Raw genomic sequence first — 12757 nt, forward strand, 5'->3', positions numbered from 1 at the left:
GAGCATCACCTACTGTATGCCAGGCACTTTGCTAGATGCTGGAGATGATAAGATAGTAAGATTCTGCCTTCATGGAGCTTACCTACTAGTGGAGGAGACAGGAAATAAGCAAACAAATAAATATCAGATTTTGGAAAGTGCCCTGAAAGAAAAAAATAGATTGTGATTGGGAAAACAAGAAAGGACTTAGTTTTATTATGATAGAAAGGTCAGAGAGAGCCTTTCTGAGGAAGTGAGTTGTGCTGAGGAGGAGTCATGCCAGGAGGACGAGAGGGACAGAGAGAATAATTCAAGCAGAGAGAACAATATTGCAAAGGCCCTCAAATGGTAAAGAGCTTGTCTGATTTTGAGTAACTCAAAGCCAGTGTGAGCAGAGGAGTGACACAATGTAAAATTAGAGAGGTGGGTAGAAACTAAATCTTGCACAGATTTTATGTGCCAATAATACTTGGGTTAACCTTCCAACTTTGAGGCAATGTCACATAAGTCAACTGTGCCACTCGTCATTCTATAACCACAGTCTTCTGATCAAAGCTCTGTCTATATACTGACTATATTAAGCGTGCATCTAGTGGGGCATGGTTCTCAGAAGCTTTGTGCTTCAATGATTTTGCAGCTCCATTGTCAAAAAGGGAGTGAGGATTGTCTAAAAACAGTTGGCCATGCCGTGGCATTTAAAGAGCTAACAGCCATTAGATATATAACAGTAGGACCTATCACTTGAGTTTTATTTGATTCTTTAAATTTATACTTTTCATTGCATATTTCATTGCTGCTGCTTTTGTTTTTAAGCCTGCAATTGAATATTGTTTTGTTGAGATATATATACACATACACTCACACAAACACATACATACACACACACACACACACACACACACACACACAGGATGATCAGCACGTTTTTTTTTAAAGTACCTGGCTTTTTAGTCATAGCTGTGTGTGGAATAGGGCATATAGTGAATGGCCATGTACATTTTTAGGTGAATTTAGCTTGGGTTCAATGATGGTTACAAGAGCCTAAAAAGTATCATTTATTTAATTATTGACTGACTTCCCTCACTAGACTTTAAACTCCATAAGGGCAGGGACTTTGTCTTGCTTATTATTTTATCCCACAGTGGCTGGAGTAGTTTCTAGGCACATAGTAGACCCTGATATACTTATTGGTTGGCTGAAAGAATGATTGGCACATGTTAAAAATGATTTGGTTGAGTTAGAGAAAGAAGTACTATTGAGCCCTGTGAACTTTCTACGTCAGCAGGCCAAGATCCCCTATGGTAGAAGCTACTATTGCTGGGAGAAATTTGTGATTTTTAGTATGGCACTTTTTAGAAACTCAGATAGTTACCAGCTAGCTAATCAAGTCATTAAACTTTCTAGCAGGGATATAATAGAGTAAGTATATGGCCAATGTTTTATTACATCTACCCTTTTACCTCCAGCCCAGTTCAGAAAGTGGTCTGAAAATTGTTAAATTTCTGAAACCACCTTGTCAAAGTTCATTGTCCCCCGTGTGTTTAGAGGTCACATATGAATGAATTGTACCTCCAGCCATTACTAAGTTATCGAAAAGGTAGAACAAAGCTAAAGATCAATAGGAGAAAAAGGAGGAGTATATGCCAGAACCAGGACCAAAGGAAAATTGAACTAGAAATGGACTTTGTTGGGGAAGATAAACTTAACAGATTAAATAAATTCTTTATTTTCTTTCCTACCTTAAATCATTTATGTTCAGTCTGTTTTATTGCAGGCCTGCCTAGGATAATGTCCTGGTAAAAGAATCTGGAAACTAGTGAAAATTCTTTTCCCACAGGATTGATTAAAACTATTTATAGAGTCATCTACTTTGTGTATTGTCATTTTTTGGTTCTTCCTCTTAGGACAAAGAATGGTTTAAGCCGTAGTAGAAGAGAATATGAATATTGATGGGAACAAAATATCATCTGTAAAGTTAGGAAATATATTTCATTTAGTTGTTTAAGAAAGTAAACCCTTAAGAGTCCCTTAGTTCTCCTGAGACAAGGAGTTATAAGAAAGTTACTCTGGACAGTCAGGAAATTTGAACCCTAGCTCAGCAACTGACCCTGAGGAAAGAACCCTGGATGAAGAACTGGGAGATCCAAGTTGTCATTTTGGTTATCTACTACTATCTCCATGTCTCTGGAAAGTGGCTTTAACTCTTGTTTGTCCCAGGTTCTTAATCTGAAAGCTTGGGTTGCTGCAATTGCTGTAACTGACGTTAATCTCGTCTAGACACTTCTAAGCAGAATATCCTTGGGGAAAGGGATGAAAATTTCTCAGTTCTACATTTGTTCTCCTCCCTGTTCTTAATGGAGGTTTCTTATTAACTTTCCCTGTGGAGGACTTTATTGCTAATGGGGGCAGGTAGTCAGTCAGGTGACTGATGGTGAATGCCTTATGGTGTGTGACTACAGTAGGAACCCTGTATAAGTGTATTTATGGGAAGTGAGGGAGAAGAGTTCAAGACCAGTACCTCATCGTAGCAATTACATTATCCACCTGAAGAAAATCACTGTGGTAAATTCCAGTCACTGCAGTTTTAATTAAAATCCTGGTGGAATCTGTGATACAAGGGTGTAAAACTTAATCCAAATTTCTTATTTTAAAACAGGCAGCCCCAATAGCTTAGAAAGTACATTTTTACCTGACCAGAATAATATTTAATATTTTCTGAGTTTTTCCTGGCTCAATGGTAAAGTCTCTAAATGCCAGATCATGGTATTTGTTGATCCACATTAATAATCCATTATTTGAGTAGAGCCCAAGAAGCAATTCCAAGTACTTTAGAATTTAAAGGACCAGCTCTATTTCTCAAAGGAATTATGTTGCATCAGGAAAGGCATAATTTGGGGCAAGTGACAGTAAACAATATCTCAATATAGGATTTACCAGAGCTCTGCTGATTTACAGTAAGTCACATTGCAGGTGAGTCATTTTTCAGCCTCTGGAGAAGATGGACTGGAGTAATTGGGTTTAGTTCTGATTTTTATTTCGGGTATTATTAGTATGAGCTGTGAATTGTATATGTGTCCTTCTAGGACTTTAGTAGGAAGAGTTGAGACTCAAGTTGAAACAGAAACATGTTCAAAGTGTTTTGTTTCTAAGTAAGTCTAAATTGAGGTATGGCATGCAAAAAGGCTAAAACAAGTACTTCTTATTTCCTTTGCCAATGTTCTTTTTTTTTTTTTTTTTTTTTTTTTTTTTTTGAGAGAGAGAGAGTCTCACTCTGTTGCCTAGGCTAGAGTGCCATGGCATCAGCCTAGCTCACAGCAACCTCAAACTCCTGGGCTCCAGTGATCCTCCTGCCTCAGCCTCCCGAGTAGCTGGGACTACAGGCATGCGCCACCATGCCCGGCTAATTTTTTTCATATATATTTTTAGTTGTCCAGCTAATTTCTTTCTATTTTTAGTAGAGACGGGGTCTTGTTCTTGCTCAAGCTGTCCTTTGCCAATGTTCTTGATCTCCTTGTAGGTGTGTTCACTTAAGATATAATATGTTTTCAACTTTTTCTAGCCTTTTACATAATGTCTTTAACTGGTATCTTTTAACACTCAATCCTGTAGCTTCAAGCACAAATGCCAGCCTGATATCCACTTCATCTACAATTGCCAATATTCCAGCAGCAGCAGTTGCCAGCATCTCAAACCAGGTATGGTGCTACTTTTGTTCATCCTGTTTATATGGTTCATCTAGCTTGCTCTTGCTCTCTTATTTCCATGGTCAATTTGCCCATCTAAGAAACAACCAGGAATAGTATGGACTGTGGAGACCTCTTTCTGGATGCCTTCAGAACTAGGATCCTGGATGGTTTCTCAGGCTACCATCCAGTTTCTCTTGTTCCTCTGCTAAGCCTCTCTAAAATATGGTGTATCTGCTCCTTTATGTTTGTCTCTTCCTTCTATTCTGCCCCCACTAGAATGGGGGCATGAAGCTCCGTGAAGGTAGGGATTTACTTTTCTATTTTGTTCACTTATATATTCCCAGAGCATAGAAAAATACCTGCCACTCACATCAAAGGCACTTGATAAATATTTGTGGAATCAATAAATAATTACCTCCACTGTAAACCACTCATTCTTTTGTGAATTTTTAAAAATCTGGTCTTGATGATATTATTATTAACTATGCTTAAAAGATCACTGGTAATATCTTCAGTGTTTTAGAGGTTTTTTTGTTTTTATTTGTTGTTTTCTCTGCAGCAATTAATAGTATCACCACTACCAACATGGATCTTTTTTCTGGCTGCAGTTAACATTACTATTTGGATTCATTTTTTATATTTTGCTGTTTTTGAATTTGTTGATTCTTATAATCCACAAATATTTATTGAATTGCCAACTATGTGCCTGACATTCTTCTAAGGGACTCTTCCCTTCATTGCTTCTCTTTTTGATTCTGCCTTTTAACATGGGCAGTCTCTGTTTAGTTTTTCCACATGTTAATTACTTCATCCACAGAAACGTTTAACCATGCTCACAATGTCCATTTACTACAAAAAATGAAAATTTTAATCCTGACTTCATGACATTTACAGGTTTCCAACTGATTGATGAATATTTTTTCTTTGAAGTCCTGTTTTTTACCTAAGTTCAGCATATCTAAAACCAGTCTTTCATTCCAACCATTTTCCTGTCTTCTTGTCTTCCAAAAGTAAAACCACTTTCCCCTATGACTTCTCAATTCTTGTCAATGACATCATTTTTTTCATTTTTTTTTTTTTTTTATTAATTAAGTTTTTTATCAAAGAGACAAGATTTCCCTCTTGTCTTGGCTGGAGTGCAGTAGCCCAATCATAGCTCACTGCAGCCTTGAACTCCTGGGCTCAAGGGATCCTCCTGCCTTAGCCTCCCGAGTAGCTAGGACTACAGGCATGTGCCACCACCTGGCTAATTTTTTTAAATTTAAATTTTAATTGTATTTATTTTTGTATTTATTTATTTATTTTTGTAGAGTTAGGGTCTTGTTATGTTGCCCAGGTTGGTCTCTAACTCCTGGCCTTAAGCAGTCCTCATACCTCAATCTCCCAAAGTGCTGGGATTACAGGCATGAGCCACTGCATCTGGCTGATGTCAATTATTTGTTTCCTTAATAAACCTAGGCCTAGGCCGGGCGCGGTGGCTCAAGCCTGTAATCCTAGCACTTGGGAGGCCGAGGCGGGCGGATTGTGTGAGCTCAGGAGTTCGAGACCAGCCTGAGCAAGAGAGAGACCCCGTCTCTACTAAAAAAAAATAGAAAGAAACTATATGGACAGCTAAAAATATATATATAGAAAAAAATTAGCCGGGCATGATGGCACATGCCTGTAGTCCCAGCAACTCGGGAGGCTGAGGCAGTAGGATCGCTTAAGCCCAGGAGTTTGAGGTTGCTGTGAGCTAGGCTGACGCCACGGCACTCACTCTAGCCCGGGCAACAGAGTGACACTCTGTCTCAAAAAAAAAATAAAATAAACCTAGGCCTAAAACCAGACCAGTCATCTTCCATTTGTTTCCCCACACCCGTCCCTAATCCAGACATTTCTCAAATTCTTCCCTTCCTTTTCATTTTTGCTATCATTTCCCATGTTTTGGCGTTTTCCCCCCTTTAATCCTGAATTACCATGGTTAATTGCTCACCTTCTCTCCATTTTTCCCCCCTGTGCTTGTCCATGCGCTAAAATACTATCTGGTTAATTTTCTCTAAATGTCAATCACCTACTCAGAGTTTTTCATTTGAGAGTCCCCATTTCCTGTTGTCCTCCCAGTGTGCGTGCGCACATGTACACACACAAGCTGTATATACACCATTGCCTAAATAATCCTAGTCCTATTGCTTCACCAGGTATTCAAGACTACAAAGATCCTTTGTTTCAATCAAACTCAACATCTGTGGCCCGTTAATAAAACCTTTTCAGGGCCTATTCATGTTCTTCTCTGCCTATTTAATCTCAAAAAACTCTCTCACTACCACAAGCTACAGTGATAGTTATTTCTCAGTATTTCACTCATTTCACTTATAACTTACTGCCAATTTGTTGGGAATTTTTTCTCTGTCTTCTTTCCTATTAGATTTTTAACCCTCTTGAATTGTGCTAGTGTGACTTAGTCTTTTCTTTAATATTTCCTCTTCTTGCCCATGCACAAATACACGCACACATACACACAGACACACACACTCACACTCTAAATTGCATTTGGTTTATTATAGATGCTCAGTGACTATTCATAAATAATTGGTCTGATCAATTTGCTTTTTATTTGTCACCAATATCGGTGTCAATGGAATTTTTTAAAGGTGTGTATCGGAGCTGTGTGTCATACCTAATTTTCTTACAGCTTTATTAAGGAGTCATTGGCATATAATAAACTGCACAGATTTAAATTGTATGGTTTGATAAGTTTTGCCTTATATATGCCTGTGAAACCACCAAAAGTTTCTCCCAGTATTGTAAGGAAACTTTAGTTTTAAAGAAAACTTGCTTGTTTTATATAGAGGATAATCAGTTTTTAAACTAGGAAACTTTAATGTAGGAAATGTGCTTAAGTTCATCTGTCCTTAGAAGCACTGCCATCTAGTGCAGTGGTTTGTAAACTTCTTAAAGAGTAGAATCTTTCCCTCAAAAATTTTATTCAGAAATTTATACAAAAATTCAGTATATAAAATTGGGGGGAGGGGCTGTTAGAGTAGAAAAGGGGGCATAGTATGTATGTGTGTAAGAGTACATGGGATCCTGCCCCTCATCCCAAAAATACCTGAGGTATCTCCTCTTAACTCTTAGGGTTCCGCAGAATGCATTTTGAAAACCATTGATTTAGTTTGGATACTACTAGATACGTAAATGAGAAGTCAATTTAACATTTTGGGGAAATAATTATGAATAAGAGGGAGAAGAAAGCCTCTTGTGTTGAAATTAATGTATACTATAAGAGTCTTGTTTTCCCCCCTTGTTCCCTTTGGCCTGCAGGACTATCCCACCTATACTATTCTTGGTCAGAATCAGTACCAGGCCTGCTACCCCAGCTCCAGCTTTGGAGTCACAGGCCAGACTAACAGTGATGCCGAGAGCACCACATTAGCAGCAACCACATACCAGTCTGAGAAGCCTAGTGTCATGGTACCTGCACCTGCAGCACAGCAGAGACTTTCCTCTGGTAAGCACCACAGCTCTGAAAACCTTGGCTTAAGGGCACTTCATCTAACAGGTGCTTTTAGGCCATGGTAAAGATGATTTTGTTCTGGTTGAAGCCACTGTTACCATGCTGTTGGCTTTCTCTCTCAGTTGAGAAATATTTAAATATTGGAAGCAGGCTGTGATGAGTCAGAATGTATGCCTGATACTGAGAACAGAAAAGTATCAAAAATGAAAAGACTGTGTTTCTGACTCCTACTCTGCCCTCCCTGTAGCTTTAATAAGCTTGTCACAGGGAGCTTCAGGATGTTGGCGTATTTGTAGATTGGAGGACTCCGGTTTTAGTTTTTGCATATTTTGAACTGCTGCTAAGACCTCAGAGCCTTGTTCTTTCTGTGTCTTCAATGCTTTTAAGATTTTGAGGAAAGTTATGGTCCTTTTCCAAAAAAAAATACATAAAGTTTAACCTAGAATTTCAGAAGGGTCACTGCTCTGATACATATCAATGAGTTATGACGTCCAGGTTAAAAACCTTTGACAGAAAAACTTCATACGCGGCCGGGCGCCGTGGCTCACGCCTGTAATCCTAGCCCTCTTGGAGGTCTAGGCGGGTGGATCGCTCGAGGTCAGGAGTTCGAGACCAGCCTAAGCGAGACCCCGTCTCTACTAAAAATAGAAATAAATTATCTGGACAACTAAAAATATATATGGAAAAAAATTAGCCGGGCATGGTGGCGCATGACTGTAGTCCCAGCTACTCGGGAGGCTGAGGCAGTAGGATCGCTTAAGCCCAGGAATTTGAGGTTGCTGTGAGCTAGGCTGACGCCACGGCACTCACTCTAGCCCAGGCAACAAAGTGAGACTCTGTCTCAAAAAAAAAAACCTTCATACGTACATTCAATAAACATATACACATACATTTTATCTCTATATTTATGAAAATTTGGTGGTTGACTATCATCTCGTGTAGCTTGAGGGAAGCATTGTTTATCATTGGCCCTGGTGCATGTTTAAAAACAGTGCTGTCCATGTCACTGTTACCAGTCTAGTAAGTAAGACATACAGATAGGTAGTGCTTCATACATACATAAATTTGAAATAATTACAGGTGTTGATTAAAAACTAAGGTTTTAAATTCATTTCTCTTAATATTGTTGTTCTTCATAATAATTTTAACTCGAATAATGGAGAAGTTCAAACATAGAAGTTGTGGGAATACTATAATGAACCCTTACATATCCATTGTCTATCTTCAGCAGTTAACAACTCATGGCCAATTTTGTTTCAGCTATACTTCATCCAGTTTCCTCTCTAAATTCCAGGCATTGTTCTCTAAACTATAAGCACAGTACTCATTAACATAACCACAGTGCCATTATCCCATCTTAAAAATTCAGTACTAATAACTTCTTAAATTAAGTGCCGAAAGGTATTCATATTTCCAGTTTTCTCATAAATGTTATAAGTTGTTTTTCTTTTTATATTTTGTTTAAATTAGGGTCCAAGTAAATACAAAATGTTATACCTATTTCAAAACATGTTATACACAAGAAGTATATATGATTTTTATTTGTTAAAAGTAAATAAATAGAAAATTTAAAGGAAAAAAATTAGAATCCAAATAAGGTCTACATATTGTGATTGATGGGTATATATTTTGTGTTTTATGTCTCTTCTAACTTACTATTTCCCTCTTTTCCCCACTTTTTAGTTTATTTCTTGAAGAAACTGCATTGTTTATCCCACACTGTTTCCCAGTCTGAATTTTGCTGATTATATCCTCATAGGGTAGTTTAACATGTCCTACTGCCTTCTGTGTTTTATTGTAAATTAGTAAATGGATCTAGAGCAGTGTTTTTCAACCAGAGGCAATTTTGTACCCCAGGTTGGCAGTATGTAGGAACATTTTTGGTTATCATGCTCGTTGAGGGGTGCTACTGGCATCTTGTGGGTAGAGGTCAAGGATACTGCTTAACTAAACATCCTACAGTGGATAAGACATCCTTCCACAACTAAAGTAATCTGGCCCAAAATGTCAGTTGTGGCTAGTTGAAAAACTCTGACCTAGAAGCTTGACCAGATGGCCAGGTGCAGCAGCTCACGCCTGTAATCCTAGAACTCTGGGAGGCTGAGGTGGGAGGATTGCATGAGCTCAAGAATTCAAGAGCAGCCTGAGCAAGAGCGAGACCCTGTCTCTGCTAAAAAGAGGGGGAAAAAAATTACCTGGGCAACTAAAAATAGAAAAAATTAGCTGGGCGTGGTGGTGCGGACCTGTAGTCCCAGCTACTAGGGAGGCTGAGGCAGGAGGATTGCCTGAACTTTAAGGTTGCTGTGAGCTAGGGTGATGCCATGGCACTCTAGCCTGGGCAACAGAGCAAGACAATCTAAAAAAAAAAGAGAAAACAAAGAACCAGATTCAGGTTCAATTTTTTTTTGTCAAAACAACTTCATAGATGTATGTTCCTCCATCAAGAGGCAAGCATATAAAGTCTGGTTTTAACTCTTACTGTGATGTTAGCCAGTGTTGATGCTCAGTATCTAGATTTACATTCCCTAATTACTTTCGGAAAGTCTAGTTTTCCAACTTTTATCCCTTCATTATGACTCACAAGCACAGAGAATCCCGATGACCCTCTTCCTGCTCTGGTTTTTATAGCCTGTGACTACTGGGAGCATGTCTTGTTTTTCCTTTCCAGGAGACCCTTCTGCAAACCCATCTTTGTCCCAGACTACACCAAGTAAAGATGTTGATGATCAGTCCAGAAAAAACATGACTGGCAAGAACCGGGGCAAGAGGAAAGCTGATGCCACTTCTTCCCAGGACAGTGAATTGGAAGTATGGGAAGAAACTCATTTGAGTTACCTACATTGTTTTTCTCACTTTATGAAGCATGTGTTTGAAGCTCATGGAGAGATAATGTGGTACCATGTTATGTACGCTTTCATTCTTGAGCAAAAGAAACTGAACTGGCCACATGGAAAAAAAAAAAAAGTAAAAATACGTTCCTCCATATCCATAACTTTCCTTATCCCTTTCGGATGCTTTTCATCAGAAGCATTGAAAAAGCTTTGCCAAATTAGGTAGCCAAGTAGCTTTTTAATGGAAAGAACAAACTATTCTCTATATTCCAGAGGAGAACAGAACAAATAATGCATCATATTCAGAAAGCAGAGGGAGTCACAAGTGATATCATACTGTTCTCCATTCAGAAATCGAGAAGGAAAGTAAGGGGACTAGAGTGCTTTAAACCAAGTTTCTGTAAGACACAAACAGATCTGGTAACCCTATTAGTGAGATTGTCACTGATTTATTGTATAGTGTAAGCACTATGAAGAATTTCTCGACATACATTTGACTTCATTGTTAAAGACAAAAAAGGCACCCAAAATGCTAAGAATAGTGGAATTTTAACATTACCCTTTGGTTTTCTGTTTTCAGTTTTTCTGCAATGTGAATATTTAATAAAGGGGAAATGCGTATTTTAAAATGAATCCAAGACTAGGCATGATGACTCATGCCTGTAATCCCAACACTTTGGGAAGCTGAAGTGGGAGGATCACGTAAGGCCAGCCTGGGCAACATAGCAAGACCCCATCTCTACAAAAATATTTTTAAAAACTTAGCTGAGTATGGTGGCATGCAGCTGTAGTCCTAGCTACTTGAGAGGCTGAGGTGGAAGGATTGCTCAAGCCCACAGATTCGAAGCTGTAGTGAGTTATGATCGCCACTGAACTCCAGCCTGGACAATTGAGGAAGGACCTTGTCTCTTTAAAAAAAAAAAAAGTGTCCATTGATAGGTACTCTAAGGCATAGGTAAATTGAAGCTATGTTTGGAGGCCTCTCTTTCTCTTTGTTGGAAGGCAGGTAGAGAAGAAAGAAAAAGAAAAACTAAGTTTCTGATGTATTTCTTAGGAAAGACTGAGAACTTACTCATTTTTAAAATTGTGGTAAAATATACCTAACAAATTTTACTACTTTAACCATTTTAAGTATATAAGTCAGTGTCATTAAATACATTCACAATATTGTGTAACTATCACCAGTATATATTTCCAGAATTTTTTCAGGCTCCCAAACAAATACCTGTGAAACAGTAATTCCCCATTCTGTCCTCCTCCTAATCTCTGGTAATCTCTATTCTACTTTCTGTCTGTGAATTTGTCTATTCTGGATATCTCATATAGGTAGAATTATGCAATATTTATCCTTCCATATTTGGCTTATTTCACTTAGCATAATGTTTTCAAATTTTATCCATATTGTAGCATTATCATAATTTCATTCCTTTTTTTTTTTTTTTTTTTTTTTGAGACAGAGTCTCACTTGGTTGCCCGGGCTAGAGTGAGTGCCGTGGCATCAGCCTAGCTCACAGCAACTTCAAACTCCTGGGCTTAAGCAATCCTACTGCCTCAGCCTCCCAAGTAGCTGGGACTACAGGCATGCACCACCATGCCCGGCTAATTTTTTCTATATGTATTTTTAGTTGTCCAGATAATTTATTTCTATTTTTAGTAGAGATGGGGTCTCGCTCAGGCTTGTCTCGAACTCCTGACCTCAAGCGATCCACCCGCCTCGGCCTCCCAGAGTGCTAGGATTACAGGCGTGAGCCACTGCGCCCGGCCTCTCATTCCTTTTTATATCTGAATATTTCATTATGTATATATATATCACATTTTGTTAATCCATTCATCTGTTGATGGACACTTGGAATTTTTCACCTTTGGGCTGTTGTGCATAATGCTACTTTGAACACTGCTATACAGTTTTCTGTTTGAGTCCTTCTTACCAATTCTTTTGGTTATATAAGTAGGAGTGGGATTGTTGAAAGTTGTGGTAATTCTATGTTCAACTTTTTGAGGAATCACCAAACTGTTTTCCACAGTGGCTATACTGTTTCATATTCTCACCAGCAATGCTCAGAGGTTCCAGTATGTCCACATGCTCACCAACACTTGTTATTTCCTATTTTTTTGATGATAACTATCCTGATATGTGATAGCTATCCAAATGTGAAATGGTATCACATTGTGATGTTGATTTGCGTTTCCCTAGTGACTAAGGATGTTGAGCATCTTTCTATGTGTTTATTGGTCATTTTTATATTTTCCTTGAAGAAATGTCCATTCAAATCCTTTGCCCAGTTTTGAATTGGGTTGTTTGGGTTTTTGTTGTTGTGTTGTAGGAGTTCTTTATATATTCTAGATTATTAATCCCTTCTCAGATATATGATCTGTATATGTTTTCTCCCATTCTGTGTATTGTCTTTTCACTCACTTGGTAATGTCCTTTGAAGCACAAATTTTTTTAATTTTTAAGAAGCCTTATTTTTTCTTTTATTGCTGTGCTTTTGGTGTAAGACTTAAGATTTCAAGGTTATGAAGATTTTATTCTGTTTTTCCTAAGAGTTTCATGGGTTAGCTCTTAAATTTAGGTCTATGATCCATTTTGAGTTAATTTTGTACATGGTATAAGTAAGGTAAGAGTCTAACTTCGTTCTTTTGCATATGGATATCCTTCTTCTCAGCATCATTTGTTGAAAAGACTTTACCCTCCCATTGCATGGTTTTGGCATCCTGTCAAAAATTAATTGACGATATGTATAAGGCATTATCTCTAGACTCTCAGT

At 38.2% G+C, this 12757-nt stretch overlaps 1 protein-coding gene across 4 annotated transcripts in view; it reads left to right on the top strand.

The window, feature by feature from the left end:
* Positions 1–12757, top strand: part of EYA3 (EYA transcriptional coactivator and phosphatase 3) — a 101414-nt gene that overhangs the window by 60396 nt on the left and 28261 nt on the right. For 3 of the 4 annotated variants that reach the window (XM_045545791.1, XM_045545792.1, XM_045545793.1), the window contains 3 exons: positions 3589–3674; positions 6966–7152; positions 9827–9966. In XM_045545791.1, the coding sequence (XP_045401747.1) occupies positions 3589–3674; positions 6966–7152; positions 9827–9966 (413 nt within the window). The remainder of the gene's footprint in view (positions 1–3588; positions 3675–6965; positions 7153–9826; positions 9967–12757) is intronic. The other variant, XM_045545794.1, reaches the window with a different exon arrangement.

This window comes from Lemur catta, chromosome 3 (assembly GCF_020740605.2).
Source record: "Lemur catta isolate mLemCat1 chromosome 3, mLemCat1.pri, whole genome shotgun sequence".
Taxonomy (NCBI): Eukaryota; Metazoa; Chordata; class Mammalia; order Primates; family Lemuridae; genus Lemur; species Lemur catta.